Below are 14,182 nucleotides of genomic sequence, written 5' to 3'. Positions count from 1 at the left end.
GGGCATGGCCAGGAAGGGCACACTAGGCATCCACCAGGGGCCTGGCCAGGCTCCCACAGCACCACAGGGTGACCGGCTGCACAAGGGGAAATGCCCTCTGCCAGCATCAGCTCAGACCTCAGCACCAGTGATACTAGATGACATCCTGGGGCCTGGCCTGTCTGCTATCTCAAGCTCTGGTGCCGAGCGAAGCCTCGTCCCACGTCACTAAGAGTGTAGAGTCAAATCCATGCATTCCCCACTTTCTCTTATGGGAAAATACAACTGCACTTCCCCTAAGGCTGTGGAACAAGGAAAGTCAAACCAAAGAAACAGAAAAGTTCCTAAGTGGAACCTTGGCAGAGGTAACAAGGAGCCTGCAGAGAACAGAATGAGGGGCCGCAGCCCTCTCTATGCCAAGCCCACCCACAGCACTCACCACCTACCCAACCTCCTCATAGGAAATGAACAAAGGCCCACAGAGAGCACAGGACAGGAGGCAACCCCCTAGCTCACCTCGCCTGTGGGATAGCGGTAGTAGTACTTGTCCTGCTCACGCAGCGCGTACTCCTCAGGGTAGGTGTCCCTGATCTCTTCGTAGGTCAGCTCCTCACACACACCCTGATGGAAACACCCGCAGTCACTCCAGGGAACACACACAAAGGGACCACGGCAGGAGGCTCTGCAGGAGACCTGGGGCAGCCACCCAGGATGCCCCAGGGACACGGGTACCTCTCTGCCCCCAGCCTCCCCACCACGGCCACACCAGTCCAGGGACTCACGGCATCGATCTCGTTGAGCGCCTTCCATTGCTCATAGGGGAGCTTCAGCGCCTCTGCCGTCTGGATGGTGCTCTTCAGCTGGCTGGTCCACACCCGAAGGTCCTTCAGGTTCTGTTCGTCCACAAACTTGCTCAGGGCATTGGCAAACTGACAATTGACAGGGAGAGGGGGCACAGTGATGCGGGTCCCGCGGGGTTCACACCCCCCATGCAGGGCTGGGCTGACACGGACCCACAGTACTGAGGGTGGCTGACCCCACAGGACACAAGCTCCTCAGAGCCCAGGAGACGTGGCTCTGCTTGTCCTCTCCAGGTCCACACACACACACACACACACACACACACACACAGAGTATAGTGAGTCAACGACAGGAGGCAAGGCACACCCCACCACCCTCCTACACATGGGAGCCGGCCCCTTCCTGCCACCCATCAGCCCCCAGCCCCTGCTCTCCGCTCTCCTCCTACCTTCTTGCCTCGGCTGGACAGGCCCGAGTCCCCCCCAATCTTGCCCTGGAGGTTGAACTCATTCTCGCCGTGCCGGCACAGGTAGATGGTGCGGGGCTGCACGTGGATGTTCATTAAGTAGTAGACGATGCGGCTCTGGATGTGGTCCTGAACTCTGTTCACCAAGAACCTCCGGCCAACGTCGATCACTTTGATCAATGACAAGTCCCTACAAAGAAACACCACTGAGGACCACCCCTTGGGCCTCCCTGGACAGCACCACCAACACACCCACCCCTGGGCCTGGGCCGGCTTCCAGAGACTCGCTCCCTGGGAAAATGGCAATGCGGGACCGAACACTCTGGGGCAGACTCCGTCTTTCCCTCCAGGAGCCAGAGAGTAAAGGCAAGGCTGGTTCCCACAGCAGGGTCTGGCCAAGAAGCTGGCTGGCCACCCAGGAGAAGAGGGGAGAGAAAAATGAGAGAATGGATAAGAAATGAAGGAAGTCTCAGGGGACAGGAGCAAGACGGGGCTCAAGTGGGCACCCCTCCTCCACCTCTACGGGCTGTCAAAAATATTTGTATTGTAATCAAAGATGTTTCTAAAGACATTTTAATAATTTCATTTTTTTACTGGTACACTATAAATAGTGGGATTTGTTATGCCATGTGTACAGGCACATGATTTTTTTAAGGAGAGTTTATGGAAATATTCAGGGGTAAATGCTTTGTGGGAACATCAAGAGAACATTAAAAGCCCTACTTGAGGTAATTCAGAGATGGTCATCTCTTGGAATTACCTGTCACATTTATCGGGGTCCAGCGGCTGATAGCTGGCTTCATAGCAACTGATTCTCTTCATAAAGTCGTCCATGGCTTCTGCCGAGTTGCAGTCTTTGTAATCCGGGCTGGAGATTTTAACTTCCTGTAATGCCACAAAGAGGCAGCTGATGAATCACGCTGGGAGGCTTTCTGCTTAGATAAAGCAGGATTTGGAGCTTTCAAAAGGGGAAAGCCCAGAAAGGCTCAGAATAAAGATTATCCTACCCAGCGTTTAAGAGGGGGAAAAAAAGAAAGAAACTGGGGGTTGACTCAGAGCCCCATGATTACATGGGGAGAATGCCCAGGGGAGACAGAAACACCGGCGGCAAGGACAGACACAGGAAACCCACAAGGATCCCGTAATGAACACCTCAACAGACCACCAAGTCAGTATCAGTCCCGTAACTGAGTCACCACCAGATAGCCTGGCCCTCAATTCAGCTAAATCCCACATAAGCACTTGTAACGTTCCCCACGCCAGGAGCAGGTCAAACGGCACATTAACAGTTTCTAGGGATGCCCCTGACCTTGGGTGTGCTATCCATTCACCTGGACAGAGGCAGCACCCACTTGTGGCTGTCTGTGACTAACTGCTTGTCTAACTAGACCTGGGGCCACACCTCTCCAAGGGCTGCCCTCCTCAGTGAAGCTGCCCTCTCCTGTAACGGCACAGTAGGTCCGAAGAACCAGGCAGATTTTAGAGTAATTCATGATTTTTTAATGCCTGTGCTTCCTTTCTCCTTGACAACCATCACAACTAGGAGACAGGAGCACTTCAGGGCTCCAAGTCAGCGGGTAGCTGGTGTTTCATGGTGCAGTTACAGATGGGCAGACCTAAAGGCCTGGTGAGGCCACTAAAATGGTAACATGTATCACACAATAAAAAAATAAATAAATCTAAGTTCACCAGTTCCCATACCTAACCTGCAAAGCTGCTTCAAGATTTAACCAAAGCAAGAGGCTTCTGCACCCAGAGGGTTGGGGAAAATGACCACCTGCGTTAACATTAAAGGATAAAAGACTGATAGCTAAGGGCTGGAGTTGTGGCTCAGTGGTAGAGCGCTTGTCTAGCTGTGTAAGGCACTGGGTTCGATTCTTAGCACCATATGTAAATAAATGAATAAAATAAAGGTCCATAAACAACAACAAAAAAAAAAACCTGCTAGTTAAGCACATTGGTAACAACTCACTGGGGAAAATGGTTTCCCAGCTGCACCTGGCTTCTCTACCAAGTGGAACAAGGAAAGTCAAACCAAAGAAAAAGCAAAGGCCTTTTTTCAGATTATTCAACTCCTGTTTCCTTGTACTTTGAGCCTCTTCCTTTAGATCCACTGAAACTCATTTGAACAGGTTTTCCTCAATTCAAAGAGCTCTTCCTGAAATATGAACTCATTTCTTACCAACGCCTATAAGTATATCCTCTGCCTTGGAGAAAAGGACCAATATTAGAAGCTAATGTGTGTTTAGAATCCCTTTAAAAATGCATATTTGTGCCGGGTGCAGGGGCACATGCCTGAAATCCCCAGGGACTAGAGGTAGGAGGATGGCAAGTGTAAGGCCAGCCTTGGCAAATTAGTGAGATACTGTCTCAAAATAAAATAAGGCCGGGGATCTAGCTCAGTGGCAGAACATCCCTGGGTTTCATCACCAGCACCACATACACAAAAAAAGATCTATTTGTATGCAACAATACCATAGCATTCACTATCCAAAAAGAACTGCTCTTCTTTATGAATGTGTCTTATTCTGATATGTTTAAGCTAGAAAGAAAATGGTCTACAATATGAAAAGGTGACCTGAGAGAAAGTCCTCACACAAACCATTTCTATGTACAATACAATAGTTATGATAAAATTAAGAATTAATCAAACTATGCTGCCAAGTACCCTCCAGCTCCCCTTGGCACAATGGAGAAGTCTGGTAGATGTACTAGCAGGAGAACAGTTTTACTACACTCTTTCTTCCCAAGCCTAGGGACTCTGCCTTCAGTATGTCAAGTCCTAGAGACCTGTGCTTATACACAACCCAAGAGACTTTCTCAGCAGAGGAGATCAGCTCGCTGCTTCCTATCCCATCTGGAGGGGTGAACTGCCCTTGATCCCAGACAGACCTGTGGCCACTCCACTGCCAAGCTCCTGTCACCTGCAGAAACTGCTCCCCATCTCCTCACTGGAAATCTCTCATGTTCCCAACAAGACTTTCCTGCCAAGTCTCCTCAAGGACCCTGGGTAGAGCCAGCCCAGGGCAGCAGGCTCTTGAGGTACACATCCCGTTGCCCTTCTGCCCCCGCCCCATGTCCACCTCACAACCTGGGCCCCTACTTTTCTAAGATTACAAATGTCTGTGCAGTCAGAGCGGCTACATGTGTGTGGGGCTTCCTGATGGTCTTACCATGATGTTGGAGGCCACAACTGTAGGGTCGTCACACACGGACTCAATGAAAAATGCCTGGTGGAAGTGAGGCAGATATGTTAGGACACAACAAACATCACAAAGGGCCAATTCCAACGTCACTACCACATACGAGAAGCAAGGACGACTGTCCCAAAGACATAAAACAATCACCTGCGAGCAGCCGATCCCTCCCCTTCCCCACAGAGGAGCACCTCCCCAACCTGAGCCCGGCCCCAGGAAGACCCTTTCTATAGTCAGCAAAACTCAGGTGGCAGGAGGCAAAGGACCCAGCAGGGATCAGGGAAGGAGCTGGGCTCTGAGGTGTCCTCCTCTTCCCGGAGCTAATTGGGACAAAGCGAGAAGTTTGGCTCACCTTGAAGTCATTTTCTTTGGCAAAATGCAGGATCATGTGTCTCCTCTCTCGAGTAGTGTTGGTGGCATCAAACACCTGGTAGAGAGAAAGGTGAGGAAGAAGAATCTGAGTTTGATAATATTTACCAACCATAAGCCTAAAAATATGCTTCAGGAGAGTCTGTCCTGCCGGGAGCCTCTCCAGGGGTATGCTCCCAGTGGCCCTCCCCTCTCCCACAGCTACAGCTCTCAGGGACAGGAGGGGAGGGGTGGGAAAAGCAAACAAACCAGCAGTGACATGAAGTGGGAGGGTGGACACAGAGGGATACTGGCTATAGTGCTGGCAGCAACCTAGGCCCTGCCATGAAGGTATCCTGCTGCCCAGAGAGGGGCAGGAGACAGCAAAGCAGGGCCGCATCTCAAGGCCATCCCAAGACCACCTTCCTGAGTCACCTGCTTCTCTCAACCCTCAGGGCCAGAGGCTCTTGGTTCTCTATTATCCCTACAATGGCTCTCAGTACCACTCTGGCCAGTGAGGACATCACCCTGCTGGGGGGCAGGAGACCAAGCCGGCTATATTCCCCAGACTTACTGCAATTTGTCCCCCTTCCTTTGTCAGGTAGCTTTTGACATCTCTCAAGGCAGCCAAGGCACACTGCCTGCAACACAGAAGGAAGAGAAGCCGCACTTCAGCGCAGGTTGTGCACGGGGAAGCCCGAGCACCCCCACTTGCCCAGCACGAGAACCTGCCCTTCAAGTTCTATGCTGCCAGGTGCCAGCCAGGCCTCCTCGGGTCTAGAGGCTTCCAGTCAGAGGCCCACTGCAGACAGTTAAAGGCGCCCTTGGGAGATGGTGCTCACTCCTAACTGCACACTGGAATCTCTCCTGGAGGAGCTACTAAACTGACACCAGAGCCCACCCACGGATCCTCACCAGGCTGGCCTGGGTGGAGCCTTGGCATCAGCATGAGAATCTTTACAAGCTCCCCTGCTGAGTCTAAAGGTGCAGCCAGGACTGAACACCAGCGTCCAAGGGCTTCAGGAGGCCTTGGGCTTAGCAAGAATTCCTTTGCAAACACAAACAGATGATTTCCAATGAAAAGGACTTTGTCCACTCTCAGGATGTGGCTGCTGTTGTTGGTCTGTCCCACATCAGCTCCCTCAGGACATCTGGGAACTGATCAAACTCAGTCTCAGAGACGCCGAGAGGCTTGCCCTAACACTGGACCCAGCTGAAGACCACCAGTGGACAGCCACACTGCAGGCCGGCTCTCCCTCCCTCTTACAGAACCTGGCTTGGACACCAAGCAAACCAACACCCCAAGCAAGTAGCCCGTGTCTTACTTTCGCACTTTCATGGCTTCCTCATTGTCAGGGCGGAAGAAGTTGTAAGAGCTGTACTGCTTCACAGCCTCACGGCGGTACTCGCCCACATTGAACACTAGACGGAAAGACAAGGACAGCCCTGGATGACCCAGCAAGAGGCAGGGGCCCACAGCCAACTGCAAACACATCTCAACCAAAAGAGAAAACCAATCCCCCACCAACACACGCCAGTGTGTACGACTACATCCAGCATGGAAGCCAGAGGGTGGACCTCCCAGTCCCAGGTCATCATCCCTTGCCTAGAGGCAAGCAGCTCTGTTTCCCAGAACAAATTACAGTACCCACTGCCACTGGCTCTACCTGAGGCCATCTCACGTGGCCAGCCTCCAGTCAATCACGATATGGTGGAAGAGGGGATGGCCACAGGTCTAGCAAAAATAGGAATAATGATTTCTGCCTTTGGTACCCAAGTGAGTGGGTCTCACAGTGGTGCCAAGGGGATAGTTAAGGGGGTAGTGGGTGCATTGCTCAGTGGTAGAGTGCAACCGTAGCATGCACAAAGCCCTGGGTTCAAGCCCCAACGCCAAAAGAAAAATTGACTGGGCATAATAGGAGACAACAAATATAAAACACTGTCCGCTGTCCTCAAGATAGTTCTCATTTAATTGGGAAGACCAGACAGAGATTCATAAAAGTATCACTGACAGCATGAAAGTAGGGAGCACTGGAGGACAGAAGAATGTCACAACTAATGGGCCACACTAATTTCATGAAAGATTCACACAGAATGATGTGGCCAGAGACAGCTTCATGGAGGAGTTGACACATGAATCAGACAGGATTTGGGGAGTGGGGAAAAAAGAGAATGGCCAGTGAGACAAAACCTAAAGGATAAGGAGGGGTGGTTGACGCAGTACGGTGGGGACACGGCTGGGATAGGACTGAGATCAGACTCTAAGCCCCAGGACAGGCCACCCCTGCCCCTGCCCACTGGCACCAGTAACTGGAGGTGAAGGTCAAGTTTTTTACAGCTGAGGGGGTCTGGCATGCAGGGCTGCAGCACTCAACAGAACAGCCTAGCTGGGGACCCCACGTACCTTTCGTTGGGACACCAATCCAGTTGAGGTAGCGAGTCAACTTCTTGGAGATGTAAGTTTTGCCTCGGGCGGGGAGGCCCACCATGACAATCACCGTCGGGGAGTTGGTCAGCTTCGGCCCACAAGCTGGAAAGAGTAGTCAAGAGATGAGTCACAGGTCAGGTGACACAAGTTGATGAACAGAGTCCGATGCCCCACAACAAACTTAGAAGAATGACACTGAATTACGTACTTTACTCTCCGTTCCAAAGCCCCTAGTACCGATAAGCCAGCAGACCAGGGCCCTGTGGTGGCCAAAGCCCCAGTGAGGCCTTGAGCTCAGTCCCCCTTTCAGTTACAAAGGTGGCAAAAATAGTACCAGTCCCAAATTCTCAATCTGACAAGAAGGGTCCTGACCCAGCCGGGGATCCCAGTTACCAACAGCATGGGAACAGCGCTCCTGGGGAAATGAGGAAGGGACCCTAGCTCAGGGTGGGGAAGTCAGCAGTGGGGAGAGGCCCTTTCCAACCAGTGTGCAAACTGAGGGGACAGGTAGCAAAGGGACATGGAAGGTGGTCCAGTGAGCCAAGAGACAGAGAGAAGCCAATCGTCAACCTTCTAACCTCCTCCCAGGCAGTCCAGGCAGGATTTCTTTAAAAAAAAAAAAAAATTCAACAGCCAATTTCTAAAAGTCAGAGCTTATCAAATGAAAGTAGGTCGGGGACCCAGAATGCTGATTTCCCTTCTGGCCCCTGCTGCTGAGTGACTGTCCCATATGCCTCAGAATCTCTACAAGACAACACAAGGGAAGGAGGTTTTCAGAAAGCAGCTAAAAGAAGCCTGTTCTAGAAACTGAAGGCCCAGTGTCTCCTTGGTCATCATCTTGCCCCTGAGACTCCTGGAATTCCTGTATCCCAGTGACAAGCCAGCTCCCAAAAGCCAAAGGCCACCTGCCAACTCCAGCCCAGCTGTCCTTGTCCCTTCCTGGCACAGGCCCATGACCTGCAGAAGGAGCTATGAAAGCCCTACATCCAGCCCAGGCAGTCATTAGAATTGGACAGAGGCCCAGACTCCAGGGGAAGTCTAAGATGGAAGGTAGCTGGGTGGGAAGGAAGGAATGCCAAGCCCTGAGGACAGCCCCAAGTGGGACACCCAACAAAATCCCTACCGAGGTCACCTTGAACACACCACAGAGGTGCTCCAGGATGTGCCCCTGGGCCTAGCTGGGGTGAGGTGGAGTGTCTGAGTGGCAGGCAGGCAGATGCTTTGCTTCCCATTCCTACTCATTAATATTCAGGATCTGAGTTAGGAGGACCAAGTAGGGCCATCACAGCCTCCCAGAGGCTCAGAAGCTATACAAGGCCTGTGGCCACATTCCCTCAGTTTCCAGAGGTCCTGGAACAAACAGATTCCTAGAAAACAGATGCTTATCGCTGACAAGGAGAGTCCCACAGGTGATAAGCACCTGAGCAGTGCAAACAAGCACCAAGGGGCCACATATCTATCCCCAGAGAGAGGGCCAGGGGGCATAGGACACACCCCACCCCAACCCCAATAATACGGGTAGCTGCAGTTAACAAATCACAGAGGGGCTACAGCTGACATCTTCTCACCTGTGCCCTTAAACAATATCCATACACTGATCCCTCCCCCAGACCAGCGCCCATCCCCATCAGGTGACCCAACAGGCCACCACCCAAGAGCATCCAGACATGCATGGAGACACACAGCTGTGCACACATGGAATCTCTCTCTTGGAATCAGGCCAAGGAAGCAGAGGCAGAAGCTGACTGATTTATCAAGTCGGGGATTATGTCTATCCACTAATCACAGGAACAAATCTCCTCTGGCAGTAGACTATCTGGGAGGCAGAAAACAAACGAAACCATCACCACAGCAGTCAATGCATTTGGGCAAAAGGTCAGGTTGAATTTCAAATCCAAAGAAACCATCACTCCCTCTTTGACAAGGTGGAAGCCATTCTTCCCATTGGGTGGGCTTCTTGCCTGAGACTCAAAGGGGGCTGCAGCTTCCCTCCATCCAAATGTCCCCTGGATCTCAGCCAAAGGAGGGAACCACATGTCCTTTTAACTAAATCTCTGGCTACTATTCCATCCCCCCCCCATTACCCTTTATTAAACTCAAAGCACATCTCAAATGCCTGCATGAGCCTATAATCTCCTATCCCTGCCAGAATCCCCTTAGACCCCCAGTCTCTTCTCTATGGTCCTTTTTACCACCTATCCCGACACGTATGCCCTCCCTGGATCCCTGCCTTTCCGTCTCCTACAGCACAAAGGACAAGGCATGACGAGTGCTGACAAGATTTTCTAAGGTATACTAGTCTTTTTCATTTCATTTTGTATAAATGCATAACATTTTAAATTTTTGACAGTCTTTGAAGCCGGGCACGGTGGTGCACACCTATAACCCCAGCAGCTTGTGGGGGCTAAGGCAGGAAGATTGTGAGTTCAAAGCCAGCCTCAGCAATTTAGCAAGGTGCTAAGCAACTCAGTGAGACCCTGTCTCTAAACAGAAAAAAAGTACTGCAGATGTGGCTCAGTGGTTGAGTGCTCCCAAGTTCAATCCCTGGATCCCACCCCCCAAAAAAGTATAAGAGAATACACATGTTAACTATGTAATGGGGAAGGAAGCCCTTGTCTAAAGACCACTGATTACAGTCTGGGAGACTGAGGCTAAAAGAATTGCTGATGGTGAAGGCCACTGTCCCTTGAGTAAAAACTCACAGAAAGTCACCAAGTCTCAAGAATGAACCTCAACCCTATATGCTCATAAGACACATGCTCTGGATGCTGGGTGGACAGGAAGATGTGTGGAAGAACCTGGGTCAATGTCACCTAGTGATGGGTACCACTGAGCGAAGACCTGAGTGTACAAAAGCTGGCCATACCATTCTGTTAGTTCACAGCGCAAGCATGCTACCTGTGCCCATTCCCTACAGGTAAACATACACTGGACTCCAAATGAAAGCAAGAGGGCTAGCAAGTCAGCAAGCATCTACAGTGACAGTGACTGGAGAAATACACTATGAAAAAAAGTCGGCAGGCAGGCAGATCCCCCACCTGGACAGTGCTTGTCTCTAAAATGGAGGGTGAAAGGCTGCAGCCCTGAGCCCCAACTCCAGCTCTCCTCCTGAAGCCCCTCTGGACTGCTGCAGCTTAAATAAACCCGCTTCATGAAAACTCCTCGGGTGTCCAGCCTTATCTGTCCTACATCATTCCCTGGATCAAGTGAATAGCCTCCCTGTGAACATGCAACATGTGGACACTGGACAGCTGCCCTCAACTGCCCTCCTGACACTAGACTCACCATTACAAAATGGTTGGCAAGACTCTCTGCTGTGTCTCCCTCCACTTCCCTTGAACTTACTTCTACTCGGGGGCTCTGCATATTTTGCTAACCTTAACAATAAAAAGATGCTAAGTCATCTCTTCTTTTCTACAAGTAGGTGAGACACTTCAATTAACAAGTTCAAGGGGAAGAAATGTAAGGGGCTGTTTATGAGAGCTATGAACCAAGAAGGGACCCATTTCCTCAAGCATGTAAGGAAACTGAGATTTTGTCCATTTATAGGAACCACCTCGACCTACTCACAAGCAAGGGTAGAATCAAGCTGTGCAAAAAGACCTGCTTTGATGCTTGCAATACACAACCACCCTAAGAAGTTCTTTCTGGAAAAACAGACTTAACCCAGCTGGCTCTAGGGAGACCAGAATGCAGCACAGAGAAGCATGCTGTCTACTGAACAGCAGCAGAATGCAGCTAACAGACACCTCTTTCAAAACCTCTTCTGCACTGTTCGATGGCATTGGCATACATGAATTACTCTGCATACACATTTTAACTAATGTCAACCTAATCTTAAACCTTCACAGCCCCATGATCTTTACCAGTGACACTGGGCAATGGGTACTTTATAGCGACTCTTCGGCAACTTTAGGAGGCAATAGAATAGCAGAGTGGGAAGCACACAGGGCATGAAGTCAATAAATAGTTTGAAGCCTGGCCTCCCCACTTCCTTGGATAAGTTCCTGTCTCAGTGTCTCCGCCTCCTTTTCTATACAATGGAGGGATGCACCATAGACACTACTGTAAGAATGAACTGCAGCATAATTCACGTGAATTGCTCCCTGCAGTGTCCTCTGAACCTATGGGCCATTATGGCTACCTGAATGACAGACAACGGCTCAGTTTAGGTCTTTCCCTTTCAGAATCCTTCATCTGCTCTTTCCCAAAAGAGTGACTCTTTTAAGTGGTTAAGCCTAAGGAGCTTTTAAAAATTAAGTTAACTGGGTTCTGTCTGGAGCAATTCTGAACTTGGTTTGAGGCTCCAGTATGGATTTTTTTTTCCCCAAAATCTCACCCAAATGATTTTAATGGGCAGCCTCAGCTGAGAATCACTGCAGGGGTCACTTGAGGACAAGGCAAGGATTTCTCTGGAATACTGACCCATCTTCCCTAAGTTAGAATGCCATCAACAGGAATAACTTCTAGAAGAAAATCTATCACATCCCCCTATCTTCACTGCAGTCAATCCTCTGCAGTCTACTCTAAATCCTAAGTAAAGATAAACTGGCTTTGTCTCATGCACCCATATTTTAGGAAAAAAAGATGTGGTCTTTATACCTGCTGTTTAAGGCACTGTACTCACCAGTGATAATACCCTCTAAGCTCCAATGAAATGACAACTTGTCTAATGCCTAAGTGCTAGGCCTTATCTCAGAACCACAGCACTGAGAGGGACAGATACCCTCATCCCCAATTAAGTAGACAGAATGTAACTTACCTTACAGACAAGGAAACTGAGGTTCTGAATGGCTAATAAATCATCTAGATGAGTAAGGAGGTGCTCAATTTTTAGTGATGATAAATTAAAAGAGACCCTTGCTAACCAAGAACTTAATTCTAATCAATTCAGCTGATTCACAAATTCAGGCAAGTCTCCATTTGCATTTGATGAAGCACCAATCCGGGTGCTTCAAGGACAGTAATATCATTCATCTTGGGCTCATCCATTTGGGGCTTTTTACTGTTGTTCTGTTCTTTGTACCTGAACAGAAACATTCCCTGTGTCTTTTTTTTTTAAATATTTATTTTTTTAGTTTTAGGTGGACCCTATATCTTTATATTTATGTGGTGCTGAGGATCGAACCCAGTGCCTCATGCAAGCTAGGTGTATGCACTCTACCACGAGCCACAACTCCAGCCTCTGTCCTCCTTTAGTAATAAACCTCAGAGGGATCTGCTGCAGACCTCCAAGGAGGAGACCACTGATAAAGATGGTAACAGGTTTAGGAGAAAGAAATCCCACCAAGTGTTCCAAATGCTATTAGAGAAGAAGTGTTCATCTTCCCCCAGTCCAGTAAAAGACAAATATAACTACATAAACTGGGAAAGACACCACTATTTGAAATAAGGAGGTGTAATAAATACCCAGGCTGCAGATATTTTTGTAAGAAGGAATGTGTTAGAGACTCCACCCCAGAGCCACACACAAGGATTCCAAGAGCGGGCGGGACACGGACATGGACAAGCATCTTAATCCATCTGCTTTGGCAACACACCTCCCCCTCAAGCTCTGAATGGTTCTGACAGTGATTCTTCTTCTTGGGCAGATCTCTCATCTGCGTGAGATACGTGCAGGCTCAGGGAGACTAATGGACTGAATTCTGAAGCCTGAAAAATGTCTTCCTGCATGCTGCCATCTGTCATAATCACTACTGCACTAATGTCAACCAACCTCAGTGTCCGCTCAGAAACACAGGATGTTCCTCTCAGACCCAAACCTGGGGACCATCCCAGGGAGTCTGTGTGCATGCATACATACCATCACCTGAACTTACGTGGATATAGGAAAACAACCCATATATTGTGCGGCTGATTGCAGGTTACTAAGTACCCTACAGATGATATTTACTGTATTCAAAAGTCCGAGAGGGGCAGGACTTGTTTCTGCATCTGGCTCTGGTCAAATCTCCCTGAGGGTATTTTTATAGAAAGACAATCAAGACCTCACCCAGCCCCAGATTAGTAAACAAGCCCCAGATTATCTGAAAAAGCTGAGAAACGAGAGAAGCCTGCCAGTCCCTCCTGGCTACCTTGCCCAGAGAGAGAGAGCAGGATAGCTCTTCCCCCCAAACCCACAGGCCCAACAGAAAGGACCTGCTGGCTGGGCCAGCGCCACCCATTGGGAGCAGGTCTTGGGCAGAGAAGTCGTGACTCAGACCCAGCAAACCTCCAAGTGAGCTGTCACTGTCAGCGGTGGCCATCCTGAGAAACGTGGCAATCTGGAACTAAGGTGCCCTCAGATGACCGCAAGCCACGAGAATTTGCACCTGGATCCCACCCTTGCCTCTCAGGCTACCGACCTGGGCTAAGCAAAACGCCCAGCACGTACGTAGTTCGTCCTTCTGCACTTGTTGGGCTTTTCTGAACGACTTACCTGAAAGGGCAGCATCGCCTTAGAGCCATTTCAACTGCCATTCTGCCGCCCGAGAGGCGACTCTGTGCAGCTAGAGACTGAGCCCAGGGGAACCTCCAAATCGTTTACCAAGGGCGTCTGGTGTGGCGGGGAGGCGAACTGCCAGCAAATTCCGATCTCGGGAATTTGCTGTTTTTTTGTGCACTTGTGAAACGCTGCCAACCGCGCAGCCACCAACCCAGGGACCCTTCCCAAACCAAGAGCAAAGGGCTTGGTTCCGGATGGCTGTCGCCCCCAGCCTGGGCGCTCCTGAAGTCGTGGAAAGTGCGGGAGGAATGGAAATACAGAGACAAGGGAGTGGGAGACGGGAATCGAGAAGGAAGAGAAAACATAAATATATGGTGAGGGTAAAGAAAGAGGAGACAGAGAAAGAGCAATGTGCAGGTAAGAGAAAAGACAAATGCATAGCAAGGGGGAGAGAGGAGATGGAAATGCAGAGAACGGAGGAAGGTAGGGAGACAGGGAACCCCGAGGGTGCCCGGAGGAGAGGAGCGACTGTCTCTTAT

General features: G+C 50.1%; 1 protein-coding gene across 8 annotated transcripts in view; it reads right to left on the bottom strand.

Annotated features, from left to right (window-relative positions):
• Positions 1–14,182, bottom strand: part of Pfkfb3 (6-phosphofructo-2-kinase/fructose-2,6-biphosphatase 3) — a 101,756-nt gene that overhangs the window by 28,353 nt on the left and 59,221 nt on the right. For 7 of the 8 annotated variants that reach the window (XM_048812643.1, XM_048812642.1, XM_048812645.1 and 4 more), the window contains exons 2-10: positions 7,196–7,321; positions 6,117–6,213; positions 5,366–5,432; positions 4,796–4,870; positions 4,420–4,476; positions 2,007–2,131; positions 1,229–1,436; positions 762–908; positions 496–600 (exon numbers count right to left, since the gene is read on the bottom strand). In XM_048812643.1, coding sequence (XP_048668600.1) covers positions 496–600; positions 762–908; positions 1,229–1,436; positions 2,007–2,131; positions 4,420–4,476; positions 4,796–4,870; positions 5,366–5,432; positions 6,117–6,213; positions 7,196–7,321 — 1,007 coding nt within the window. Of the gene's footprint in view, positions 1–495; positions 601–761; positions 909–1,228; positions 1,437–2,006; positions 2,132–4,419; positions 4,477–4,795; positions 4,871–5,365; positions 5,433–6,116; positions 6,214–7,195; positions 7,322–13,637; positions 14,159–14,182 lie in introns of those variants that run through there. The other variant, XM_048812644.1, reaches the window with a different exon arrangement.

The sequence above is a fragment of the Marmota marmota genome, unplaced genomic scaffold, assembly GCF_001458135.2.
Source record: "Marmota marmota marmota unplaced genomic scaffold, marMar, whole genome shotgun sequence".
Lineage (NCBI taxonomy): Eukaryota > Metazoa > Chordata > Mammalia > Rodentia > Sciuridae > Marmota > Marmota marmota.
Note: the sequence above shows the minus strand (reverse complement) of the source record. Positions and strands in the feature narration are given on the sequence as shown.